General features: G+C 46.9%; 1 protein-coding gene across 1 annotated transcript in view; it reads left to right on the plus strand.

Annotated features, from left to right (window-relative positions):
- Window positions 1–15,277, plus strand: part of STK38L (serine/threonine kinase 38 like) — a 33,270-nt gene extending 17,993 nt beyond the window's left edge. Inside the window, exons 2-14 of the mRNA XM_027904767.1 lie at window positions 4,168–4,312; window positions 5,309–5,360; window positions 6,098–6,220; window positions 6,437–6,520; window positions 7,419–7,542; window positions 8,007–8,161; window positions 8,961–9,063; window positions 9,652–9,713; window positions 10,574–10,691; window positions 10,834–10,957; window positions 12,478–12,573; window positions 13,337–13,428; window positions 14,684–15,277. Of these exons, the coding sequence (XP_027760568.1) occupies window positions 4,179–4,312; window positions 5,309–5,360; window positions 6,098–6,220; window positions 6,437–6,520; window positions 7,419–7,542; window positions 8,007–8,161; window positions 8,961–9,063; window positions 9,652–9,713; window positions 10,574–10,691; window positions 10,834–10,957; window positions 12,478–12,573; window positions 13,337–13,428; window positions 14,684–14,811 (1,395 nt within the window). The 5' untranslated portion in view covers window positions 4,168–4,178 and the 3' untranslated portion in view covers window positions 14,812–15,277. The remainder of the gene's footprint in view (window positions 1–4,167; window positions 4,313–5,308; window positions 5,361–6,097; window positions 6,221–6,436; window positions 6,521–7,418; window positions 7,543–8,006; window positions 8,162–8,960; window positions 9,064–9,651; window positions 9,714–10,573; window positions 10,692–10,833; window positions 10,958–12,477; window positions 12,574–13,336; window positions 13,429–14,683) is intronic.
- Window positions 15,278–24,471: the final 9,194 nt, after the last annotated feature.

The raw sequence follows: 24,471 nt of genomic DNA on the forward strand, positions 1-24,471 counted from the left end.
CTAGACAGCACTTCCATTCCTAAATCTAATCCTTGTCAGCAGTGGGGTTAGTGCCTGGACTGGAGAGCTGCTGTGCTGTGTGGTCTGGAAGGAGCCAGGCAGCTCTCACTTCTCCCCCAGCAGAGCCCCAGCAGTGAGTGATAACTGGAGTTTCTGAAGGTACCACTTTGCTGAGCTCTCTGTTTCCTTTGGAACTGGTCTGGCACCAAAAGCCTCTCTCCTTTCTGCTTCACCTTCTATTCCTTGAGAAATGCCACGTTTGTGCTTCATTTCAGGGGCAGGTTCAGTGTCATGCTGGGGAAAAAAAGGGAGTTTTCAAAGGCACGAGTATGTTTTGGTGCCTGCTTTATCCAGAGGCTTTCACTGAAGAGCCAAATTCCCTCGGAATTTAAATGGGAACTTCATGAACTTTGCAGTTTTACCCTTTTTACTGTAGCAGCTTCCTGACTGCTGAGCTTTAGGGCTGTGCTTGGGTGGGTGAATGAAAATTCTTGTCAGCCCTTCTGTGAGTTGATGGGGTTATTCTGGAGAAGGAATGGTGTTCCCTGTCCTGCTGGACGTGCAGCTTGCCATTTTAAATCCAAATGGGAGACCCAGCGACTTCCTCATTTCGTGGGGGGATAAAGGTGCTTTTCTCTCTGTGGGGTTTGCTCCCAGACTGAAATCTGCCCAGAGTCCAGAGTCAGTTTATTCCAGGGCTGTGGTGTAATTAGGCTGCACACATGGCTTCAAAAACAATGGATTCTGTCTTCTCATGGGATCGGGAAGGGATCCCACTGTGTTTCAGGGGAGATCAGTTCTCCACGGGCTTTGATTTCTTCCATCTCTCCACTTTGGAGCGGGTGGGATTGGAAGCCTCTGTGGCTTTGCTCTCATTAACCCGAGTCTTAATCCAAGGAAATCAGAGGAAACCATTAATGACAGGCTGTGGGAGCTGCCAAGAAGTGCCCCCGAGAGCACATAAGCTTTGAGCTACCAGTGGTGTGGCAGAGTCTGGGGGTGGGGGGATCTTAAATGTGGAGACTCTGTTGGGAAAACGGAGAGTTTGGCTTGGAGCTGTTGTGACAAACAGGGATGCAGACTGAAACTGGAGTAAATGCTGCTTGGCCTTTCTCTGCTTCCCACTCAGGAATGGTCTGGGAATAAAAAGGTCAATTAGGCAACATTCTTTTACCAGAAAGGGGAGGACCCTTCCAACTGGGCTGTTCTGTGGTGGATCAGGAGAGCCTTGCTCGGGGGAGTCTCTGGAAGGCTCCAGTAGCATTTGGCTGTTGTTCCCTGCTCCCCCTCATCCTTCAGGAACATCCTTGCTCTCCTGCCTTCTCTGTGCTGCTGTCCCACCTCTCCCTGGCTGCTGCCCATCCCCAGCTCCTCATTCCCATGCCGTAGGTGCTCTCTGCAGGCAGGAGGAGAAAGGCTCAGGCTGGGAGTTGAGCCATCCCTGCAGGAGGCTCTGGCTGTGTTTCCAGGCCAGGAGCACATATGGAATCCCTGCTCCTGGCAGCTCCCAGCCTTGTCCCGAGGGCTGTGCCTTCCCAGTGTCTCCTGCCTGTTAGATCCCTTTGATGTCTTTCTCCTGCACATTCCCAGCCCTTCGGAAAGAAAGGTCTGGGATCCTTGTCAGCCGGAGGAGTTGTGGCCGAGTGTGGCTGGTGGGCCAGTGATGCAGCAGGAGTGCGATGGTTCCATTATGCAAGTGCCATGGGTTTGGGTGAACTCAGGAGGCTTTTGAGGGCATTTCCAAGAACTCTGGGTGGCACATTTTCCAAGCATTCCCGGTAATGTGGTGAGGTCAGTCCAGGCTCTGTGCAGTCAATAAAAGGTCCTATTTTGAAGCTTCTTCCTTCCTGCCCCCGTCCCCTCCGGCATCGTTTGTTTATAAAGGTCGTGTTTAAGGGCTGTGCTTGGTTACTCCCACTTTGGGATGTGGATTTGTGCCTTGTTTTGGGGGGCTCCTGAGTGGAAGCAGAGAGGCAGGAGGAAAAACCTGAAGAGGTTTCCTCGGCTGCGAGAAATCCCACAGGATTTTGCGGGATACCTTGCCAGGTCTGTGCTCTTTCCTTCTTATTTTGGGGAATCTGGAGAGTTTAGGACGCTTCTTGGTTTCACAGTTTGTTTGTTGTTGTGGTGGTGGTGGTTTTGGCTTGTTTTTTATTTTTCCACAGTGGCAGAAATAACGGGGGACACTCCTCTGTGTTTTCCTCCTGTGAGGGGCAGCCCCAAGGTGGATAACATGGTGTGCCAGTGCTGCAGTTGGGATTTCCTTTTTTACAGGAATCAAACATAAACCAAACAAATAAAACCCGGTGACTTTGACTCGGCAGTGCCTGAATTTGTGAGCGTTTGCAGGAGCAGACAAATCACCAGGAAATCAAACTGCAGCGTTGTTTTATCCTCCCGGGAACAAGGGGCATGCAAAGGAGAAGTATCCGGTGCTGGAGTGTGCCAGTTGGACCTTAAGGTTAATCCATTCCAAGCCTGGCTTAGGGCTGCTCCATCCCGATGCTCCAAAATTATCAGAAGGCAGGTTTTTACCTTATTAGGTTGTTTCTTGAAATAACTTAATCACAGTTTGCTCTGTTTGATCTGGGTATGCCAACACGGTGCCAGCTTTGCTCTCATCCATCTCTTTTATGTTTATATTTGTATTTTCCCACCTATCAAGGGTGGGGGGGGGAAGTGTCAAACTGTCCAAACAACAGGGAGAACAGTGCAAAATTCTCCCAGCTCTTGGAGCCGTATCCAGCATGGGTTCTGTGAAGAGTGGACCCCCTTAATTTTTAGTCAAGACTATTAAGAATTGACAGGTCTCATCTTTCTTTAGTGGAAGACTGAAGGGTATAAAAGATTGATTAAAAAGATTGATTAAAAAAAATAGAAATGTTGACATCATTTTGAAGCAGCTGCAATGCCATTAAAGCCTGTGGGTATCTATATAGAGAGATGTATATTTTTATTCTCAGAACTCTGGTGTCTTCAACACACACAGCTAAAATAACATCTCCATGATAATAAAATGCCTGTGTTTGTGACACAGCAGCTGCATCTCCAGCAACAAATATCCTGTTGTCACGGGGGGAGGGTAAAATGCTGTCCTTGCAGAGGGTGACAGGCAGAATCAAACCAAAAACCAGTGTGGAGCAGAGTTGAGGAATCCTCCTGTCCTGCTGGGGACGGGCGAGTTTCCTTCTGTGTGAAACTTGGAATTGGTTCGCTTTAGCAGGTCTGAGGGTCTGCTTGGACATCCTAATCCTAATTCGGGCTTTGGCTGCCTCCCAGTCCCCTGGTGAAGTGGAAGGATTATGTAAATAACCAGCAGGGAGCCCACCAGGAGGATGGAGAGAGACCATTTCCAAAGGCCTGGAGGGCCAGGGCAAGGGGGAGTGGCTTCCAGCAGCCGAGTTTTTGGGGATCAGGATGAAAGCTCCAGAGGAGAGCAGCCTTTCTTCTTTCCTCTTTCTTTCTCCCCAGTTTTTAAGTGCCCAGTGACCACATGCCAGAAGCTGTAAGTGCTTGATCTACGTGGGTAACATATTTACAGCTGCCTAAGGACAGTCCCCTCTGATTTTTTGGAAAATCCAAACACGGGGAGCTCTGTAAGGAACAGAGGTGGGCTGGAAAGGAAACAAGAGGAATGGCCTTGTGGGGGGGAAGGGTTTTTCTATTCTTGGTGGTTGGTTCTTGATTTATAACACCCAACCACCCAAAAAAAAAACCAGCAACAGAATTTTTCCACTTGAAATACAGCAATTCCAGTATTTTGATGTGATGACTTCTAGAAATCCACATGTAACTTTGTTGAGCAGCTCTAAAATTCAGAGGTATTGGGAGTTGGTTTCTATCCTTGAAACAGCTTCTCCTCTGGATTGGGATTAGGGGTTTTATCCATTTCCTTTTTCATTTTCTCCTGGTCTTTTTGTAGCTCCTGGAATTGTCAGAGGGTTGGGACATGCCCAGCTGTGGGGTCTTCCTCTCACCTTCCCTTTTTCCTTTCTGTGCTGTGCTGCCTTTTCCTTCCCCCAGGCTGGGCTCAGATCTTCCAGAGGGACGTTTTCCTTATTTGTGGACAAGCTTACCCGAGAATTTGGAGATGGAGAGTGGGAAAGAGGGCTGGTTTGGGTTTTTCTTTTCCTGGAGTGAGTAATGGTTTGCCACGCTGTGTTCCAGTGCATGTTACCATGGCGATGACTGCAGGGACCACAACATCCTTTCCCATGAGCAACCACACCCGGGAGAGAGTCACTGTGGCCAAACTCACCCTGGAGAACTTCTACAGCAACCTCATCATCCAGCACGAGGAGAGGGAGACCAGGTACTGCCCCTGCTCCCTCTCACCCCTCTGCAGCTCCTCCTGCCTCTGGGGGGGCTTGTCCTTCCACCCGGGGGAGATTCCAGAGTGTTGGTCAGCGCTGCCTGAGCTGCTCTGAGAGCCTGTCCTGGCCCTGCAGTGCCCCTCGAGCGAAGTGTCAGAGCCCCAGGCGTGTGACTGTGCTGAGGGTGGTGTCTTAGGTTGGCATTGGAGTGTGACATTATCGCTCCCTGGCCCTCTGGTTTTAACTGGGGGGGTTTCACTCAAGCAGCAGGGCTTCTCTCCATCACATTTCCTCATTATTCCATGGAGTGGGGTTCGCTCCAGTTGGGAGAACAGACTGTCTGCTGAGGGCCTTTGATTTGGGGGATGCTGCTGTACTTCCCCAAGTGCAGAGAGACACCACCAGCCTTCCAAGTCTTGGCTGCTACCAGTGGATAACCAACCTTTGGAAAGCTGCCCCCCGACAGCTGGCAAGAAACATCCTGAGGGTGGAAAAAGAGGGGTCCAACAGCCACATTGCCATGTGCTGACCCCCTGCCAGCTGGGGGGGATTCCCAGGCTTTGCTCCCCACTCGGAGCCTCCCAGCCTGGCGTGGCCCCAGTTGGAAGAGCCTTGGACTGGTGGGGCTGAAAGCTGGAGGTGCTGGAGGTAGAGCTGAGACTGTGAAACCGTGAAAAAACCATTTTTATTCTGCTTTGTAACCCTAACTGAGAAAACCAGCCTTAATTCAGGAGACGTGAAGAAATGTAAGTCGAGTGATTATTATATATTTAATGCCCAATTCTGCAAATCCAGAAGTATGTGCTTAAATTTGCTTCTCTGCTTTCCACAGCTTTTGGGCGCAAACAAGTGAGTAACTGGGTGGAGTGGGCTGTGAGCCTTCCCATTTCCATCTGAGGCAAATTCTTCAGTGGCTGGAATATGTGAAGCAAAGGTGTTGTCTTGCTGCACTGTTTGGGCTTTAATAAACCATCCCCTGTTTCTCCCCCTGGCAGGCAGAAGAAGCTGGAAGTGGCTATGGAAGAGGAAGGCCTTGCAGATGAGGAGGTAAAAAATACTACTTATATCACCTTAAAAACTGCTTCAAAAATAGGATTTGAGGAGCCTACAGAAACATCACCCAGCAAGACAGCAAGTTTGATTTTGTAATTCAGTATTGCCCCTCTAAAAAAAACCCCTGTTTATTAGGGAAAGCTGGGAATGTGCTTGAATCATCCCTCCTAGAGCTGGCTAAGGCTTTTCATGCCACCCTTAGTTCTCATGACACGTGGCCACAGCATGTTTTTCAAAGATTGAAATTGTTTGCTATTACGTTTGGCAAGGAAAAAAAGAGGTGGGATGTGTTTAGAAAGCAAAATGCTGAAGGTTTTTCCTTGATTTAGACAACGAACTGGCCCAGCTTTGCTCCGTTTGGATGAGGATGAGGATGAGGAGGGATCTCTGGTTGCTATCTCGCAGAGCTGTGGTCTCTAAGTTGTTTTTTCCAGGTCCATTGCACCCTGTCTGCCCTCAGGATAGGCAGGGAAATAAGCAGGAAGAGCGGCTGGGCCGTTGCTGAGGTTTTTGGGAGCTGGGAAGCGGGAAGAAGGAATGTGGGAGTGCGATGCCACCTTGTGGCTTTAAGCGGTGCCATCTCCAGGCACGGCCCTGCAGGTGCCCGAGCACCACAAACACCGCTCTTTTTCACATTTCCCTCTCCCGCTGGGATTCCACGGAGAGAAGGGAGATGGCATAGCTCGGGTTTCTGCTGCCAAGGGACTTAGGAATTGGCGTTGTCTCCTCAGAAAAAGCTGCGCAGGTCCCAGCACGCCCGCAAGGAAACCGAGTTCCTGAGGCTGAAGAGGACCAGACTCGGCCTGGATGACTTTGAGTCCCTGAAAGTCATAGGAAGAGGAGCGTTTGGGGAGGTTTGTGGCACTGAAATGTTTGAATCACAGCATGAAAAGCTCCAGGTGGGGAGTTCCTTTGCAGAAGGGGAGCTGTTTGTGCAGCTCTCTGAGGGGGAGGAATCGGGTGATCAGTTAATTAATTAGAACTCGTCCGTGCCTGGCAGTTTGGAGAATTCCCTGCCAGGAGGTGGTTCCTGGGGCAGGGAAGGCTAAACTGGCTTGTTCTCCTCACAGGTACGCCTGGTTCAGAAGAAGGACACGGGGCATATTTATGCAATGAAGATCCTAAGAAAGGCAGATATGCTGGAGAAGGAGCAGGTTTGTGGTGTCCAAATCCCCCAAATTCCAGACTTAGCCCGTCCAGAAAGTATTTGCCATCTTTGAAACGGTGGAGTTGCCAGCACAGCACAAAAGAAGCAGAAATTAGGAAATAAGGTCATGGAACAGCATTTAAAAAATATTTGATTTACAACCAATTTTGGAATAGTGACAAAGACTCTATTTTTATTTTCTCCCTTTATCAACATGGACCTTATAGCAGTGAATCTGTAAAACTGCATTTCAAGGGAAGTGTTTCTTGAGAAATGATCCTGTGCCACAGTAAAAACTCTTTTAATGGTGAGACACCAACAGGTGTTTCGTTGACTTTGTTTTCCTTTGTTTTGCATTTTTAGGTGGGTTTTGTCTTGTTATCTTAATTTGCTTTGCTTTTTTTGGTTGGTTGGTTTGGGGTTTGCTTTGACTTTTTTAGCTCCAAATTCACTGTGAGGACACAGCAAGTACTTCAGCAAAGAAATCAAGGATGGATTTCTCAAGTGAAAAGGCAGATCAAAAAAAAAAAAGGACTTTTTTTAAACTTTAGTCCAAACCTTATCCATCATTTGCCTTGTGTTTCACTAGAGAAACACTTCCGTCTTTTCCACCAGCTTTGTCTGTTCTTTCTAACAAACAAAACCAGCGTGATAAGTTGTGTTTCTAGAGATTTCTTTTGCAAAGTGGTGTGAACTGCTATTTTCAACACTAACTTCTGTGGGTTTCTAGGGGACTCTTTGTAGGCTCTAGTAAAAAAATCATGACAAATCAGTAGGAAAAGCACATGAAAATAAGGGCTTTTTTGCTAAACATCTTGAAAAATATTTTACAGGGCTAGGAATATACAATTATGTTGAAATATTTCATTGTACTCTAATAACAGGAATTTAAAACAAAATTTCAGGTGGCCCACATCCGAGCAGAAAGAGATATTTTGGTTGAAGCAGATGGAGCCTGGGTAGTGAAAATGTTCTACAGCTTTCAGGATAAAAGGAATCTTTACCTGATCATGGAGTTCTTGCCTGGAGGTGAGCTGTGAGCTGTGCCTTTGGGTGGTACAGGCACTTCTTCTGAACTCTGTGGTTAAATGAAGTTGCAGGAGTGTGACCATTCCTGATTTTTAGGGGAAGGGGAAAGGTTATAAAGGGAGGTTAAGTAGACATGAGTTAAATAATTTTCCTTCTTACTGCTGGAGTTATTAACAGTAAAAAGAAATGAGGAAAAAGCCCCTGTGCAATAAGTGTAACGTGTGTGAAAATTCACTGTGTTTTCCTGGGCTGTCCAATTAAAATCCCTGTTTGGGACTTTCAGCAGCTTCACATCCTTTTTCCTGAAAAAGTCAGTTGGGTTTGTAGGTCTTTGCAGTCACAGTTTTATAATTAGTAGCAGTAGGGCCAGTTCCAAGGTTAAATTTGGATTCTGCTGGGGTTTCTCGGAGTCTGGTGATGGAAATGTTCTGGTTCTGAGCTGGGTTTTCCCTCTCTCTGCTCAGGTGACATGATGACCTTGCTGATGAAGAAGGACACCTTGTCAGAGGAGGAGACGCAGTTCTACATCTCTGAGACCGTGCTGGCCATAGATGCCATTCACCAGCTGGGATTTATCCACAGGGATATTAAGCCAGACAACCTTCTGCTGGATGCCAAGGCATGTCCTGAGCACGGTGAACTTCCAGGATCCCGGTGTGTAGGTCACAGTGCCGCTCGGTGGGAGCCTGGAGTGCCACCTCTGTGACTTCAACTGGCACGAAATGGGCACTGCACTTGCCCTGTGTGCTTAAACAAAACCAAAGCCCCCTTGGGTTTTGTTGGGAAGCCTTACAGAGCGAGGCTTTTAAGGGAGAAGACACCACCCACTTGTGGTGTCTAGATGCTCATATTCATTAAGAAGTGATCCACTTGCTGTCCTTGAAGTAACTGGAGCACAATCAGTTGAATTCTTACAGTTCTCTGATTTTAGTCCCCCTCACAGCACTCTCAGACTGACCATAAAGTGAACCCAGTTAATCACCACAGAATTGCTGAGGTTGGAAAAGAGCTCTGAGACCATCCAGCCCAACCATCACCACAACCCACACAAGGCTGTCAGCTTTGAGGGGTTCCAGCCAGCACTGATGTCTGGAAACCTGATTAAAGCAAAACAAGGCCACAGGAATTTTGTCCTGGAGCCTTTTCTCAGTCACAGGGGTATTCAGTTTAAAACAAAACCAGGCAAAGTAGCTGCCCTCAGCTATTGCAAAATTGTAGATATGACCATTTTGGGGGGAAAAATAACCTGTTGGAGAGAACCCCCACTCTGCCAGTACCCCCAAGGTTCAGCCTTTATTTGCCTGCTTGTCCTGTGAAAGTGTGTGCAGTTATTAAAACCTTTTTTTTTTTCCCCAAGCACTGCCTTTCTTAAGAATGTTTTCATATTCTCTGATTATTTATCATTTTTTTTTTTTTAGGGTCATGTAAAGCTGTCTGATTTTGGGCTCTGCACAGGCCTAAAGAAAGCTCACAGGACAGAGTTCTACAGGAACCTTACACACAACCCACCAAGTGACTTCTGTGAGTATGAGCTGCCCCAGTTCAGCCTGTCAATAGCTGGGAGCTGCAGCTGCACATGGCACATGGGTTTCTGCAAGACTGGGCAGGCTGACTTGGCCTTTCCTTGGAAAACTGGAAAAGCTCGTTCCCTGGGACAGGAAAGAAATGAGGATTTCTGTGGTGTCCCCCTGTTTCTGCACGTTAGATATGGATCCCTCATGTGGTGTGTCTGTAATCACAATCATTTAATGTCAGTGAAGTTACAGAAATGCTCTGTCAGGAGGGGCAGGGGATCCTCGTGCCAAAGAACTGCAGTCAGTGACAATCTCATGAAGCTTCTCAGAAGCTGATCTGGGATCAATCTCTAAAACTTTTAGCAAGTTCTAATTTACAGTTGCTGATAATGTGTCCTACTTACGTGAGTTTCATGTGAATTGGGCAGTAGTTATTCCAATTTCCCTCTTGTTTCAGTGATCACTGAATATTTGTTTCCAGACTAAAGGACTCTAAAGATACAAAAGTTATACTTTAAGAACGAAATCTTACCCATCTTCTTTCTCTTAATTCTCACAAATTCACTTATTATCTAATAACTGGTTTGCAAATTAGCATTTCAGAATATGAACTCCAAGAGGAAAGCAGAAACATGGAAGAAGAACAGGCGACAGCTGGTGAGTTCATTAAATAATATTTGGGTGGGTTTTTTTTGCCCCAAACCTTCAAAACATAAATCATTCAGTAAAGTTTTGGGAGTGTGTTGGCACTAGAGTGTTGGGAGCAGCTTTATAATGAAGAGTGGTCACTTAATAAAGGGAGCTTTGGCATTCAGTGAACCAAAGGGAAGTGTTCTGTGTCTGGGATTGCAGAGTTTCATCCCTGTCTGTGATTTCCCCCAAGCAGCAGGTGCAAAAAAAAAAAAAAAAACACCTTCAATTTTCCCATTTTGGGATTTTTTAGTTTGCATGCTCCTTTTAAGAAGTGCTCTCTTCCCAAAGGGCTTTTTGGGGTTGTCTCCTCTTCCCTCACAAGACATGCAATCCCACAGGGGCTCAATTCCTGCTTGGAATCAGAGCCCTGAAAAAACTGCATCTCCAGGTCAGTCAAGACAGATGTGGCAGAGCTGGGGAGGGTGGGGAGACCAGTCCAACAGAGAGAAGAAAGGGCCAAAATCAACTTGCATCAGCATTTTGGGAAAGGAGCCCCCTTTTTGGTTTTCTATTGGTTCAACTCTAAGTGTCCCAGCTCTGTTCAGTAAAATGCAGAGCTGCCCAAAACTCTGGCTGAAACCTCCTCCTGTTGCAGTGGGAATATTCCATGATTTCAGCACATTTAGGAGCATGATTCTCATTTACTTTCAGGTTCTCCATGTTTACTCTTTCAGTATTGAGATTTTACTTACTCTAAATTCTCATATTCATTCTTGCCCAAACACACGTGAATGCCCAGGAAAAGGCTTTGCAAGGTGTAAAACTGTAATACTGATCTTTTAAAGAGTTTATTCCATTTTTTGTTGCTGTTTTGTTCTCCTCAGGCCTATTCCACTGTTGGAACCCCAGACTACATTGCACCAGAGGTGTTCATGCAGACTGGCTACAACAAGCTGTGTGACTGGTGGTCTCTGGGAGTGATCATGTATGAAATGCTAATAGGTAAGTTAAAGAACTTGGAAAAAAACTGTTCAAAGGTAACGCTTGTCCATTGGTTCAGAAGAGGAAGCTTTTGGGGCTCGTGAGATTTGGGTCACTTGGCTCTTCTGGGAAAAGCTCCTTCATTTCCTCTTTATTTGTGCAGGGTATCCACCTTTCTGCTCAGAAACCCCTCAGGAGACTTACAGGAAAGTCATGAACTGGAAGGAGACGTTGGTATTTCCTCCAGAGGTGCCCATTTCTGACAAAGCCAAGGATTTAATCCTGAGGTCAGTAAGAAAAGCCCCACTTGCTCAGCCAGGGGCACCTTCCAGGTTCAGTTGCTGTTCTGCAGGAAGGAAGTTTCATGTTGGAGGGACAGTTGGTTTCTTCTGTGTCACCATCCTTGATGGATTATTTTATTTTTCCCCCCCTTTGCCATGGGTTTCACATGAAGGAATAAGCTGGAATCATCTTGATTTGTACCATGGTATCAGGAGAAACAGAGCAGGCAGGGAAAAAAGGAGAAAAAAAGGGATTAGCACACACCTTTTCTCTTCCCAGAGGAGACTAAGAAATGACTGCTCACCACCATTGCATGCACTGAGCAGAAATCTTTGGATGCTTTGGATTTGTGCACTTTTTCCAAAATTCCTGATTTTAATCCATTTTAATCAGTTTGCTTGGAGGTTTTTGTGAGGGGTTCGGTGACAGGGTCAGGCAGAGAAATGCTCTCTTGTCCTGGGAGGCTTTGAGGTGTTAGGGAGGGGATGTGGGTTTTGGCTCTGGTATTTTTTTTTTTTTTTTCTTTTTTCCTTTTCCAAGTTAATATTAGAAACTTCCACAGTTTTGCTGCAGGCAGAAAGGGGGAATGTACTTCACAAAACTGAATGTATTGTTTTTTATTGTTCAATCAATGCTTCAGCAGCACAAACAAAAGTGTAACTAATAAACCAGTGATCCTGAATCCAGCTACAGTGGTACCAACAGCTCAAATCATTGTGTAAAAGAGTTTTATTGCTTTTTCAGTCTCTGTTTCTCCAGTGCTCTGCTCAGCCTTCCTGCATGTTGTCAGCATCCCGAGTTCTTTGCCAGGGAATTCTTCCTCCTCCACCCTGGCTGTGCTGGGGGGGGGTTCATTATTTCAGTGTATGTTTTTTTGGCATGTCTTGCTCATGAATTTGTTCATGTAACGACTACTGGCATTTATTAGTTTGCCTCCACACATGGCAAGATTTAAATCAGGGTCAAACATCTTTAGTTGGAGATAATCTACTAAAATGAGGTCGAAGCCACCCTGCCCGTGCTGCCAAGGGTTTCCCATTTCCAAGTGGTCTCCAGAGGACTCCAAGCTTGGCAAGCCCAAGCTTTTCTGTTTGTGGGGCTCACACCACGTTGCAGAGCTCCCTTTTTGTGTCACTGTGACACCGTTTGCCCCCCTCGAAGGGTCTGCAAAGGGCAGCACGAAAAGAATTGTAGCACATGTGAAGGACGGCTGGGTGAAGCTTTGGAATTCTCACCCTCTCCTGGCAGTAGGGATTTAAGTCTCCATTCCAAACGAATCTTACAGGGCTGGAACAGGCAGCAGCTTTTCACAAACCTCCAAAGTTGGGATGCAAAGGTTCAGAAAAGGTGGAAGTTGTCGGCACTGGAACTTTCTCTTTTGGGACTCGCAATATTCTGCCTCTGTTTCTCATCTCTCCTGGATGCAACTTCCTGAAAGAACCTCCTGAAACTCTTGCTGCAGGATGCTGTTGCTCCTGGTTGTATTTATTGTAACATTCCCTTTATTTTTTTTCCCCTTTTTCAGGTTTTGTACCGACTCGGAAAACAGAATTGGGAGCAACGGAGTAGAGGAAATAAAAAGTCATCCCTTTTTTGAAGGAGTAGACTGGGGACATATCAGGTAATACACACACACATCTTGGAGAGAGAATAAAAGCCAGGAAAGCAAGAATTTCACGTCCTGTGATGTCAAGGGTGATTATCTCCAGTTTATCTTTGATTTTGAAAGGCAGCTGCAGGCAGTGGGTGGGTGACAGCGAAGGTGTTCGGGCCTTGCTGACACTCGTGGATCTGATCAGAGATGCCACAGGTTGCTCTGGGTTTAATTGTAACTGTAACAATCACAACTGCCTGAGTTCCCAGCTGGAAATGCCAGTGGGAATCGTGGGACAGATCCCGTGGGCAGTTTCCAAAGCACCTCAAAAGTCTTTCCAGGGCTCCCTAACTATGGAGCTGCTGAAGCAGGAAGGTGTCAGAGCCAACCTGTTCGGGATGGGAGATGCTGGTGAGAGCGGCAGGAGCTGCAGTGGGAAGGTGCTTGGATGAGCACTGGGATTGGAAAGCAGCACATCTGATGGCTCCAAGTGCAAGTGAAATCCTGCTGGGCTGGGTGGGCTGGGCCTGTGATGGCAGTGATAGCTGGGAGCCAGATAAGCCTGGAATGCTCTTCCAGTTAATGGGAAAACGATGTTTTCCCCAAGCCTGCCAGGAAGATCCCAGTGCTAGATAGGGAAGCAGAGAATGGCAGAAACAGGTGAGTCAGCCACACCTTGCTGGGCCCAGGGGAACCCGAATGAAAGGGGGGTAAAACCCCAGTTAAACACAACTGGAGCTGGGTGTCTTTTCCTGCTCTTCACCGTGCTGGCATCTATTTCTGCTTGCAGGGAAAGGCCAGCTGCAATCCCCATAGAAATCAAAAGCATTGATGACACTTCCAACTTCGATGAATTCCCCGAGTCCGATATTTTACAGCCAGGTGAGACTGTCGCTGGAACTGCCACGTTTCCATCTGGAATGTGCCAGAAGCTCTCCCCAGGAGCTTTGCTTGCTGTTTGCATTCATTTTTCTGATGCCCTCACACTCAGCCCCCATCTAGAGATTTCCTTGGAAATATAACTGTAAACCTGGGATCTCTTTAGAGCTTCTCCTTCCTTAGGACTTTGGAGTAGAAAATAAAAGAAGCCCAGAAAATTTCAGAGTTCAGTCAGTTGGTAAAAACAGTTGGCACAGACAGTGAGCACAGAAAGCAGTACACTGTCCTGTCCTGCAGGTTTTGGTAAAACATTATCCGTAAGAATTATACAAAAGCTGGGTTTGGGTTTGTGGTTTTGTTTTTTTTGGTTTTTTTTTTTTTTTTTTTTTTTTTTTTTTTTTTTTTTTTTTTTTTTTTTTTTTTTTTTTTTTTTTTTTTTTTTTGGAAGTTTGTCCCTGATAGCTTTGCATTAAAATCTCCTTTGAATGCAAAACAACTCATGTCCAGCGCCTCAGTAAAGCTGTTTAAGTCCATTTTTGGGTAATGCCAGGAGCACTTGTGTTGTTTTGGCACTTCAGACTCACTGGAAGTGATTTTATACTTGTGGATCCCTAAATACAGACTTGGAAATATTGTTACAAAGGTGTAAAAGCAGCAGCCAGAGAGGTAAATGCAAAGCCCAGTGACTGTCAGCGTGCAGGATGGCAGCCTGCACAGAAATGAGGCTGTGCAAGCATTGCTGAAGCTTTAAGCAGAGAAGAAGTCCTTGGAGATTTAATATTCTCTTGGGAGAACTTGGCTGTGTCTCGTCTGTGGTGTGTAAATGTGTTTGTTGCGCTCAGAGCATCGTAAATGTGACGGGTTTTGTAATCCTGTCTCCTGTGGGTGTGTGAGAGGTTCCTCTCAAGGTCTGGCAGCCTGGTGCAGTGTGTAGACACGATAAAAAAAAATCCCAAAACATACAAAAGAACCCCCTTTTCAACTTCAGAGTTCTGTTCTGAAGTTGAAAACTCAGAGTGCTCAGAAAACTCAAAGCAGAGTTTTCTTCTGAGACCACTTCTCAGACCATTGACAAAATTGACCTGATTAAACTGACCTGATTAAACACAGGATTTCGTCCAGGAATTTCTGCTGGGGAGGGAAGTAAAGAGTTCAGGGCTGTTTATATCTGTGAGAAGTCCTCTCAGAGGCACCACTGGTTTGAACTGTTTGTTGTTTCTTTTCCCCCCACGTGTTTGCTTCTGCCGGTGAATTGCAGTGCCAAACACGACGGAGCCTGACTACAAATCCAAAGACTGGGTTTTCCTCAACTACACCTACAAGAGGTTTGAAGGGCTCACTCAGCGTGGCTCCATCCCTTCCTACATGAAAGCTGGGAAGTTGTGAGGCAGGACCCGAAAGCCCCAGAGGGAACTGAAACCACAAACCTCAGGTAGTGCATCACCAGACCCGCTTGGCGTTGTTAGCAGCACATTGACTCTGGTGCGCATCGACTTCACACGGAAATCCTACAGGACTAGGGTTTCTGAGACTACTACAGGAATTAGTTGGCAGTGCCAGCTGGCTTGGGTTTTGTTTTGTTTTCTTTTTTTGTTTGTTTTCTTTCTTTTTTTTTTAAATATTTGAATATTTTTGTTAACTTTATTATACAAAAGGTACTGGAATAAAAGGAACGTGCATCCCTTTTTCCTGCACTGCCTATGTGTGGATAACGGTTAATCCTGCCTCTCTCTCTGTACTGTGGCTTTGTTTGTACTGTAAACCATCTAATGCACCCCAGGAGGGCAAACATATCATTTGGTGCAGCGTTGTTGTTGGCCTGCTCACTTGCTGGGCTTTAGATATGCAGTATAAAAAAAAAAATAATTAAAAAAAAAAATTGCCCACATTTGCCAACTTCTCTGAGCAGCTGCTCGAGGGTTTTCCATTTGTGGGCTACAGATACCCCATGGAATTATTTTAAATAGCAGTGTCCTGCTTCTGCTCTCCTTTGCCTCCCACTCTGGGACTGATCAGCCCACGGTCCCTTCCTTTCCCCACCGTGTGTGGCAGTGCCATCTGTGGTCTGTGTAGGGGCATTTCTGATGTCAGTAGTAGCATTTCTGATGGCTGTGGCTGTTCAAGGTGGTGATGCCTGCTGGCAGCTGCAGGATTAAAAGGAGGAATCTGGATAGAAACAACCAAGACGTTGAAGGGAAATATTCTGATGTACAAAGTTTTGAAGGGATGAGGGAGTTTCCAGGACTGCATTCCTGCCTCTGCTGTACGGCTTATCTTCTTAGTGCTGCTCAGAACTCAGGCAGCCTTTTCTCTCTCTGTGCAAAATGGACTCTAGAAAAGGGATCAAAGTGGGGCTTTTTCCTTTTTTTTTTTTTCTCTCCCCTAAGAAGTTCCAGGCAGAAGGAATCCTTTTCTTTCCAGAATGCCCTGGAGCACCCTCTGCCCATCTAGAGGAAGTGGAGTGTCCGAGGAGGCTCAGAGTCCCCAACAGTGTCTCCTGGTAGTGTCTCCCTCTAATGTGGCCACGGGATGAGCACCAGTGAAAGGCACCTAAAACCTCTGCAGCCCCCTCAGGGTGAAGCACAGGACCTTTGGGCATCCAATGGGAAAGACCCCTGGCCTTGGCAGCAATATGGAAGTGACTGTTGGAAAGCCATTAGAGAAATATTTACTGCTCTATCAGCTGTTCTGAAAGACTTGTATGCTTTGAAAAACACACTGGGGGGTTCTGCTGCTGCCTAAGAGACCATTTACCAGTAAGAGTTCTGTGCATCAGTGCCCTCCTGATGTGCAGGTAGCCTTCCCTGATCCAGCTCTTGGGTTCTCCAGGGCTTCAGTGATGTCTTTCCTCCAGTGTTCTGTCTCCCTTCAAGCATCTCCTGTCTGTCCTTTGTACAACAAAGCTTCTCTCTCCAGCTCTTGCAGGAGGAGCAGCCGGTGCCTCAGGGCCCAGAGTTTACTCAGGCTTTTATCCCAACATGCCTAAGCTAAACTCTGCCTGAGTGCTGTCCCAGCTTTTCCCCCAGCCCTTGTGCTGGTTCATGCCCCTCTGGCTGCTGCTGGGACAGGGGCCCTCAGAAATTCCCCACTGTGGTGACCCTCAACCCGTGGCCATCCAAAGCCTGTCCAAAACCAGCGACTCTGTTAAATCCCCCCTCCCCACTTCACCCTGCCAGTGCCCCAACAGCTCCCCAGGCTTCCCAGGAAAGGAAATGCCTTTTCCCAGGCCTTCCATCCAAGGCAGAGGAGCTCAGGCAGAAAATCCCCGAGATGAAACTTGGCCCCCAAAGGACACTGCTATTCAAAACAGTTCTGCTTGGGTTTCATTTCCAGGCTCATTCCTGGGGCGCTGTGTGCGCTTGGAATTGGAATTCCTGCAAGCACCACCTTCCAAAAGCCCATAGTGACCCTTTTAACATGACCTAAAAACAAGTCTTTGCTTGGACTTGCTAAGGCAAGTTTCATGGAAACTGCACATGCTCAGTGATACTGGTGATCTGGTGGTTTGCTTTTGTTCCTGTGGGGTTTGGGGGAGGGCAGATGAATACACACCTAATTTAAAGCTGTCTATTAAACAACTGTGTCTGTACATACTCACCGGTTTACAAACTCGGGCAAAAGCTCAACCCTTCTCTTTGTAACACTCAAGGTAATAACTACTCATGTAAAACTGCAGATGATTAATCATATCAGTGCTCACATAGGAGTTATATCCATAGGGAAACAGCCTGCAGCCTATCTAGCATAAACTCCTGTATTGTGGTAGTTGATTTTTTTTTAATTAATTTTTTTTTAAACCCATAGCGTTATTTTAATCAGCAAGTCAAGTTAAACAATATTAACTGCTGCTTTTAGGATGGTAGGGAGTTGGGTTTTTTTAAAAAGTGAAACTGTGACACTGTAATGGGTTAAAGAGAACAGCAGGTTATTGTACACTGGCTTTCAAAAAAAAAAGTGGAAGTACAACATATCCTTTGTTATTTTTGTCTGATTCCTTTGGATGGTTGTGTGTTTTCCTTTGGTGATGTTTGTCGCTGTGCCATTTATTTTTCTTATTCTTGGAGTACCAAAGATCCTGAAATGGCTTGATGATTGCAACCATGTGCAAATTTATTTTCTGGGAGTCCGTTTTTGTTAGACTTTGGTTAACACGTGGAATTGTTGTATGCAACTCGTTAGCAGAGCTTTGCTGGGAAGCTTATCCTGTTCCAGCAGGGAAAACGGGAGTGCGTTGATGGAAGTGAAGCGCCTGGATGTGAATTCCCTGGAACTGGGGACCGGGAGCCGCAGCTGGGCCTTTGCACGCCGTGGTCTCCAGCCAGCAGGAGCGAGTGGCCTTAGGTCCAGGACATCAGCAGGGCTTCTCTGGGCTGCAGAAGGAGTTTCAGAAAGGCAAACCTGCCAGCATTCCCAAATCCAACGTTGCACTGTGGAATTTGCCTTGCTGGGGAGTCACACGATGTTACTTTCCTAGGTCAGGTGTTCGAGGCCCGAGCCGTGGGATCCAGGATGGAAAACAGCCCCGGAGGGGGGAGTTCGCCCGAGGGCAGGGATGTGCTGTCTCCTGCCCCCTGGCCACAGCCAGCAGGGAATGCTGCAGTTTAGCCAGGGAATGCTTAGGAAGCGCTCTCAGCTGTTCAGTCCCACAGGCTGCACCTCGTCCTGCCAGCGCCGGCAGCTCGTCCTGGGAGTCCAAAAGGCAACTGCTCTGTTTTTCCTGGACTGTTTCATTAGTCGTGGTTGGGAAAGTTACATAGAAAAGCATTATAAAAATTTATATGAGGCTTTTTACAGCATTTGACAATAAAAGTAGCATTCTTTTTGTAAAGTTGTGTGTTTGGTTTGTTGCTTTGGGGTTTTTTTTCCCCACACCGGTATACTGGATTTCTCTTCCAGGATGGGAGACCCCGAAGGAATTGAGACACTGTTTACTCAGGAAATGGTTTTTAACAGAATCTTACAAATTCTATTTTAATGGGATTAGATTACCCTTTTCTTCCCTTAACTATATCTCATGAGAAAATCCAAGCTTAGTTCTTTATCTCCTTGCATCACCCACTTCAGTGTTCCTCAAAAAAAGCACTTCAGTGGCAAATACAAAGGCAGTGCCTTCAGCTCGTGTAAATTTTGTTAAAATCACAGTTTAGTGCTTAGAAAACATACTGAAAATACCTGTGCATCTTTAATTGCTTTCCTCTTGTACAGAGTGTGCCTTGTACCTAAGCAAAACAATTATGCTTTGGACAATTAAAGAGCTTTTGTGGACAAACATCCAATGGAAAGAGAGGGGAGGAGTATCCAAAACAGTCTGCCTTGGGAGTGAGGACAGTAGTGGTTCCCAGCTCTGGCTATATTTGCAGTTTGGGAAGTGCTTAATGTGTTTGTGAATGGAAAGGGTGGTCAGGCATTGGAATGGGCTGTCCAGGGAGGTGGTGGAGTCCCCATCCCTGGAGCTGTTTGAGGAAACACTGGACATGGTCTAGTTGATAAGGTGGTGATCAGTCAAAAGTTGGACTCTATGATCTCAGAGGCCTTTTCCAATCCAGAGGATTGCATTTCTCTAAGGCAAAGTGACTTCTCACGTGTAGATGTGAAATGCCACGGAGGTTCTGAGATGCCTGTCCCACAGCTGAACTCCCAAGATGAAAGCAGGTTCCACAGGAACCCTGTGAGCCACGCTGGGCTCAGCCGCTCCAGGCCCTGCAGCACGGAATTCCAGGCTGCCTGGGAGCTGTCACCATCCCAACAGCCCCAGCTGCACCGACACTGGGAGGGCTGGGGGCAGGTGGGGCTGTGTCACACAATGGGCTTCTGTCAGTAGTAACGTTACCACTGCAGTGGGTGGGAGAGGAGATGAATCTCTGCCTCCTCCTCCTCCTCCCACCCTCCTCAGGTTATTTGATAGTGTGAAGGTCCCTTTTCTGGGGGGAAATGGGATACACAGGCCTGGACCTCCTGGTGTTGAAGAGGGAAATGAAGGCAGATTTCTCATTTCCCAGTGGAGCCAGAGCTCCCCTCGAACAGTTTGGACCGACCCTCAGTGCCACATCTTGTTTCTGCACCAGCTGCTCTAACGTGTTTCTGGTGAGCTGCCATCTGCTGCGGCTTCTCCCTCCTCCAGCAATACCAGGAATACGTTCTCTCCCCAGTGCTGTCCCCAGGCAGTTCACTGCCATCGGGAGCAGCTCCTTCTCCTGCAGGTGCCTCTGCCCAGCCTCCCCCCACCCTCCTCGTTTCATTTGTGCCCACACAACAGATGGAGAGAGACTGTTTCCAAGGGCCTGCAGTGACAGGACATGGGGAATGGCTTCAAACTGACAGAGAGCAGGTTTAGATTGGATATCAGGGAGAAATCCTTCCCTGGGAGGGTGGGCAGGCCCTGGCACAGGTTGCCCAGAGAAGCTGTGGCTGCCCCATCCCTGGCAGTGTCCCAGGCCAGGTTGGATGGGGCTCTGAGCAATCTGGGACAGTGGGAGGTGTCCCTGCCCATGGCAGGGGGTTGGAACAAGATGGTCTTTCAGGTCCCTTCCAACCCAAACCATCCTGTCATTTGAACACACGTCCCTCCAGTGCTCAGACTTCCTCAAAAACTGCAACAGCTCTGCCAGGCCTGGGCTCTTGATTTCCCTGTTCTAATTCTAACTTCAATATATCCATTTAATGAACCATCAGATAAGAGCCTCAGTGGCTTTTTGATCATGAGGGGGTGAAATCACACTCGTGTCAAGATTTTCAGTCCAGCAGCTGCCTTTGAGGTCTCATCCAGCTCCCACTGACGTCAGCAGCAGATCCCTATCTACAGGCCAAAGAAACCAGGAACAAGGATGGTCTCCCAAGGGAGCTGGTTGCTGATGCCATGCCTTGGTGTTCTTTACCAAGGAGACAAAAAGATTTCCCAATCTCTGCAGCTCGGTGGGTTGAAAAGCAGAATGTGAAGAGGAGGCCTTTTGGCTTCAAACACCACGTGAGAAACTTCTGCTGTTAAAGAGGGCAATACTACCTATTTTTTTACAAACAAAAGGAAACTAAAGCCTCAAGGAAGCTTTGCAAAGTGTACAACTCATTTAAATGCCTTTTTCTCAAAGGGCACTGGGTGGGCTCTCCCTGATCTCAACTTTGGGGCTGCCCCTTGTGCACCGTGGGCACATTTGAATTGCTTTTCATTCCAGCAGGCCTCCTAACCAGCTTTATTTATCCTTGGGAAGACATTTGTAACCGCAGCCCCGGTTCTCAGAGACATTAGGCTCTCATTAGGCATTCAGAAAGCACCAGTTTCTGCCAGGAATGAAAAGGCTATTTAAAAACTGGAGGCTGTTTTTTAATTTTTTTTTTTTAATCAGAAATGGCACCATCAAATTGAGACACTTTTGGGCAAGAGATTTACAAGCAAGGGAATTACTTTGAGGGTACAAACCTCACCAAGCAGGACCCCACAGTAAAGCAGGCACTTTGGAAGATGTTAAGTAGCAAGTAGGATTTGGATGCTCTTCTCCAGTCCAACTTGTTTCATCATGCAAGGAATTTGTCCATGATTCACAGATCTCTGTATCACCATCCCAATCCCATTGGATTCACTGAATAACATAATCCATACAACTCCACTCCCTGGATTGTGCCAGCAGAAGCCTGATCTTTTGGTGATGTTTTTTAATTCTCTGAAGGGCTTCTGTGCTAATTATCAAGCAGAAATAACTTTCAAGGGCTTATTTTTGTTAGTGGCTGATGACAGCAGGATTATGCTCTTTCTATAATTTTTGAAGCAAAAGGCATTCTGATTTTGGGAGGAACTTTTGCTCGAAAATGCCAGCAGGTTTTATTAATACACAGACACTGAATTTATGGCAAAGTAAGTCAGCAAATTGCTTGTGGTGCCCTTAAAATTAATTCAGCGGCCTTCAGGCAGAATAAAATGCAAACAGTGGCCTAAAATAGATTTTAAAAAATACTCTCTCTGATAACTAGCTAACCTGTTCACACATACTCCATGAAACCACACCGCATTCAGGGCACAGGGGTTGTTCTTTCCTTTGAGCCTCGTGTCTGAGGGGAAACCACAAACACTTGTGTTCTGGGACAGGAGGTTATGAAAAATGGGTTTGTCTCTCCAGTGCTGAGTCACTTCGGTTCACTGCTATTAACTTTTAGGAAAAAAGGTTGGCTGGGTCCCCCTGGGCAGTCACCTAAGGGTGTTTGTGTGTGAGGGAACACAAGTGTCCCTAATAATGGAGAGGGACTCCCAGGTTCCCTCACAGGAGGAGAGTCACTCCTGGATTCTGGAATGGGTGTGCACGGAGAGACCTGGGCCCCAGCAAAGACAAAAACTCACAGCCCCTTCGGGATGCTCCTGGGAAACAGCTACGACCTGGATGTGACAGGAAAGCAAACAGGAGGCAGAGCACAGCCACCTCTACCTGCTCACTCTCAGGCCATTATTTAACAGCCCCGAGGTCTGATTGTTATTCTTACCCCTTTAGCAAGGCGTTGTATAAGTTGTTTGGGGAAAAAAAAAAAAAAAAGAGGCTGTCCCCGGCTTACATAAAACATTGTGTTCCCTGTTTTATAGCTGAAAGCCACTCGAGAGAAAGTGCTCACCTTAAAATGGGGCAAAAATATCAAGTGTGGCCTATTCAAACTCAGTGCCTTACATAAACTGGGCTCCTGCTCTGCAGATTGCTCGGAGACTCGAGGCAAACTCTGCTCCAAACACCAGTTACTGGCAGATGAAACGCTCAGTGAACAGGCCAACCATCACCTGGGAAGAAGAAACAAGTGTCACAAATGATGTCTCAAACCTGTGTTAATGATTTGGCAGCGCTGGAAGGTTACAGGAGTTATTTAAGTGCCAGGGGACACGTCATTAACTTCTGTGTTGAGCTGCAAGTTCTTCTATTGTGGCACTAAAAAATATGAAATGAAACGTGACTGAGGGGCAGTAGCTCTGTTTCTAGTGAGTCAGTTTATTAAAAAAAAACATTTTAAATGTCCTCATTAATGTTGCCATATGGAGAGAGTGTATTTAAGAGCTGTTAGGCTACTAAGCTTGTTGAAACAGTTTGGGGGAACTATTTATATATTTAACTCGTTGGACTTTATAACATCTTCAACTTTCTGTGGTTGCTGAGTCTCTGAAAGACTTTTGGACTCCTAAATCTCCCCAACATTTGGGTGTCCACAAACCTGGAGGAGGGAGCTCCTGCCTTCAAAACTGGGGCAGGAGAGTATTTTAGCAGGATGAAACAGGAATCCTCCTCAAGATTAGAGTTTAGAGTTTAGACAAGTAAATGCTGCCTAAATCTCTGAAAGCTACAAAGGAAACACCTCATTTGTTTCAGGTTTTTCTCCCCAGCTCTATCCAACTCAGGCAAGTTACTCATTTTCCACCATAAATAAATAAATAAATAAATAAATTTGTAGGTGTTCAAATGGATTTGGCTCCCAGAATTTTATGAGGATTTACTTCCCTCTCATCCTTTTTCTTGTTACCTGGGAGAAGAGGCTGACCTGCACCTTGCTGCTCCCTCTTTTCGGGTAGCTGAGGGGAGCGCTTTGGCAGACACGGATATTTGTACTTAATTAAAATAAAGACAATGCTGAATTGCTGGTTTAGATTGAAGGATGGAAGCAGAAAAGCAAAGATTAAAGGAGGCTTCCATTTCAAGGTCTTGGCTTTCCCAAGACAAAACAGTAACTTTCCTGCACAGAGAAAAGAGACACAGAAACAGTTTGTTTGCACACAGGAGGGGTTTGTTCAGGTATAGCAAGCAAAATCTTTGGCAGGACTTGAAAATTTCCTTAATATTGATGGGGGAAAAAAAACACACCTTTTTTTTTGTTAAGAGAGTCAACAGTAAACATCCTCTTGTAATTTTATAAATAACCACAACCACCTGTAGTCTTATCACCAGTGGTAAGATGCTTGTAAACATTACTGGAGTTCCCTCTGCACTGTTTCTACAGCTCCAGACTCACTGTGCTGTTGCATGTGACCACCCTGTTGGAGTAAACAGCCTTTCAGGAGAAATGATCTTTCAAGCCATTTACTTCTGCCAGATCAGTTTTATAACCCCCAGGTTTGGCTTAAACCTTGGCATGCTTGAAAATCCCCTTGACCTGGACAGGTGAGTGGTGTTTCACACACATGTGCTTGCTCTCAGCATAATGAAAATATGAAAATGATACTCTTTTATTAAAATGGCGTGGATCTTTTGTGTGTGTTTAGTCACATTTTCTTTAGTGAAATCAATACACTCCTCAAGCTTAACCCTATTTTTATGCTCCTTTTCACTGACAGGTGTGGCTGTTCTGTCCCTGCTGTGCCGGATGACTCCTAGAGGCCTCTGCCAACCGAAAGTATTCCAAGATCCTGACTTGGGCATGTCAAGATTATCTCAAGTCAGGATGTTCTTTGGTGCAATGTCTTTGTACACTTTCAAACCACTGATGTCTGGCTCGATTGTGTCATTACTGTTTTGTTGCGCGCCTGGTAACAAACCTGCTTTTGTGGACAACATGAGGGATCTGGACAGGCTGGACCGACGGGCTGAGGACAACGGGATGAGGTTCAACAAGACCCAGTGCTGGGCCTGCCCTTGGGTCACAACCACCCCCTCAGCTACAGGCTGGGGCAGCGGGGCTGGAAAGTGCCCGGTGGGAAAGGCCCTGGGGGTGCTGTGACAGCGGCTGGACATGAGCCCGGGTGTGCCCAGGGGAGCAAGAGGCCAATGGCCCCTGGGTTGGATCAGGAATGGTGTGGCAGCAGCAGCACCAGGGCAGGGACGGCAGCACCAGGGCAGGGACAGCAGCACCAGGGCCCCTCGGCCTTCCCGGTGTCCCCTCAGCGTTCCCGCTGTCCCCTCAGCGTTCCCGGTATCCCCTCAGCGTTCCCGGTGTCCCCTCGGCGTTCCCGGTATCCCCTCAGCGTTCCCGCTGTCCCCTCAGCGTTCCCGCTGTCCCCTCAGCGTTCCCGGTATCCCCTCAGCGTTCCCGCTGCCCCCTCGGCGTTCCCGCCGCCCGGGCCCAGCTCTCGCGAGAGGCGGCGCGCGGGGC

The sequence above is a fragment of the Empidonax traillii genome, unplaced genomic scaffold (assembly GCF_003031625.1).
Source record: "Empidonax traillii isolate 1590-97213 ecotype Southwest subspecies unplaced genomic scaffold, ASM303162v1 scaffold1087:size276498, whole genome shotgun sequence".
NCBI classification, from domain to species: domain Eukaryota; kingdom Metazoa; phylum Chordata; class Aves; order Passeriformes; family Tyrannidae; genus Empidonax; species Empidonax traillii.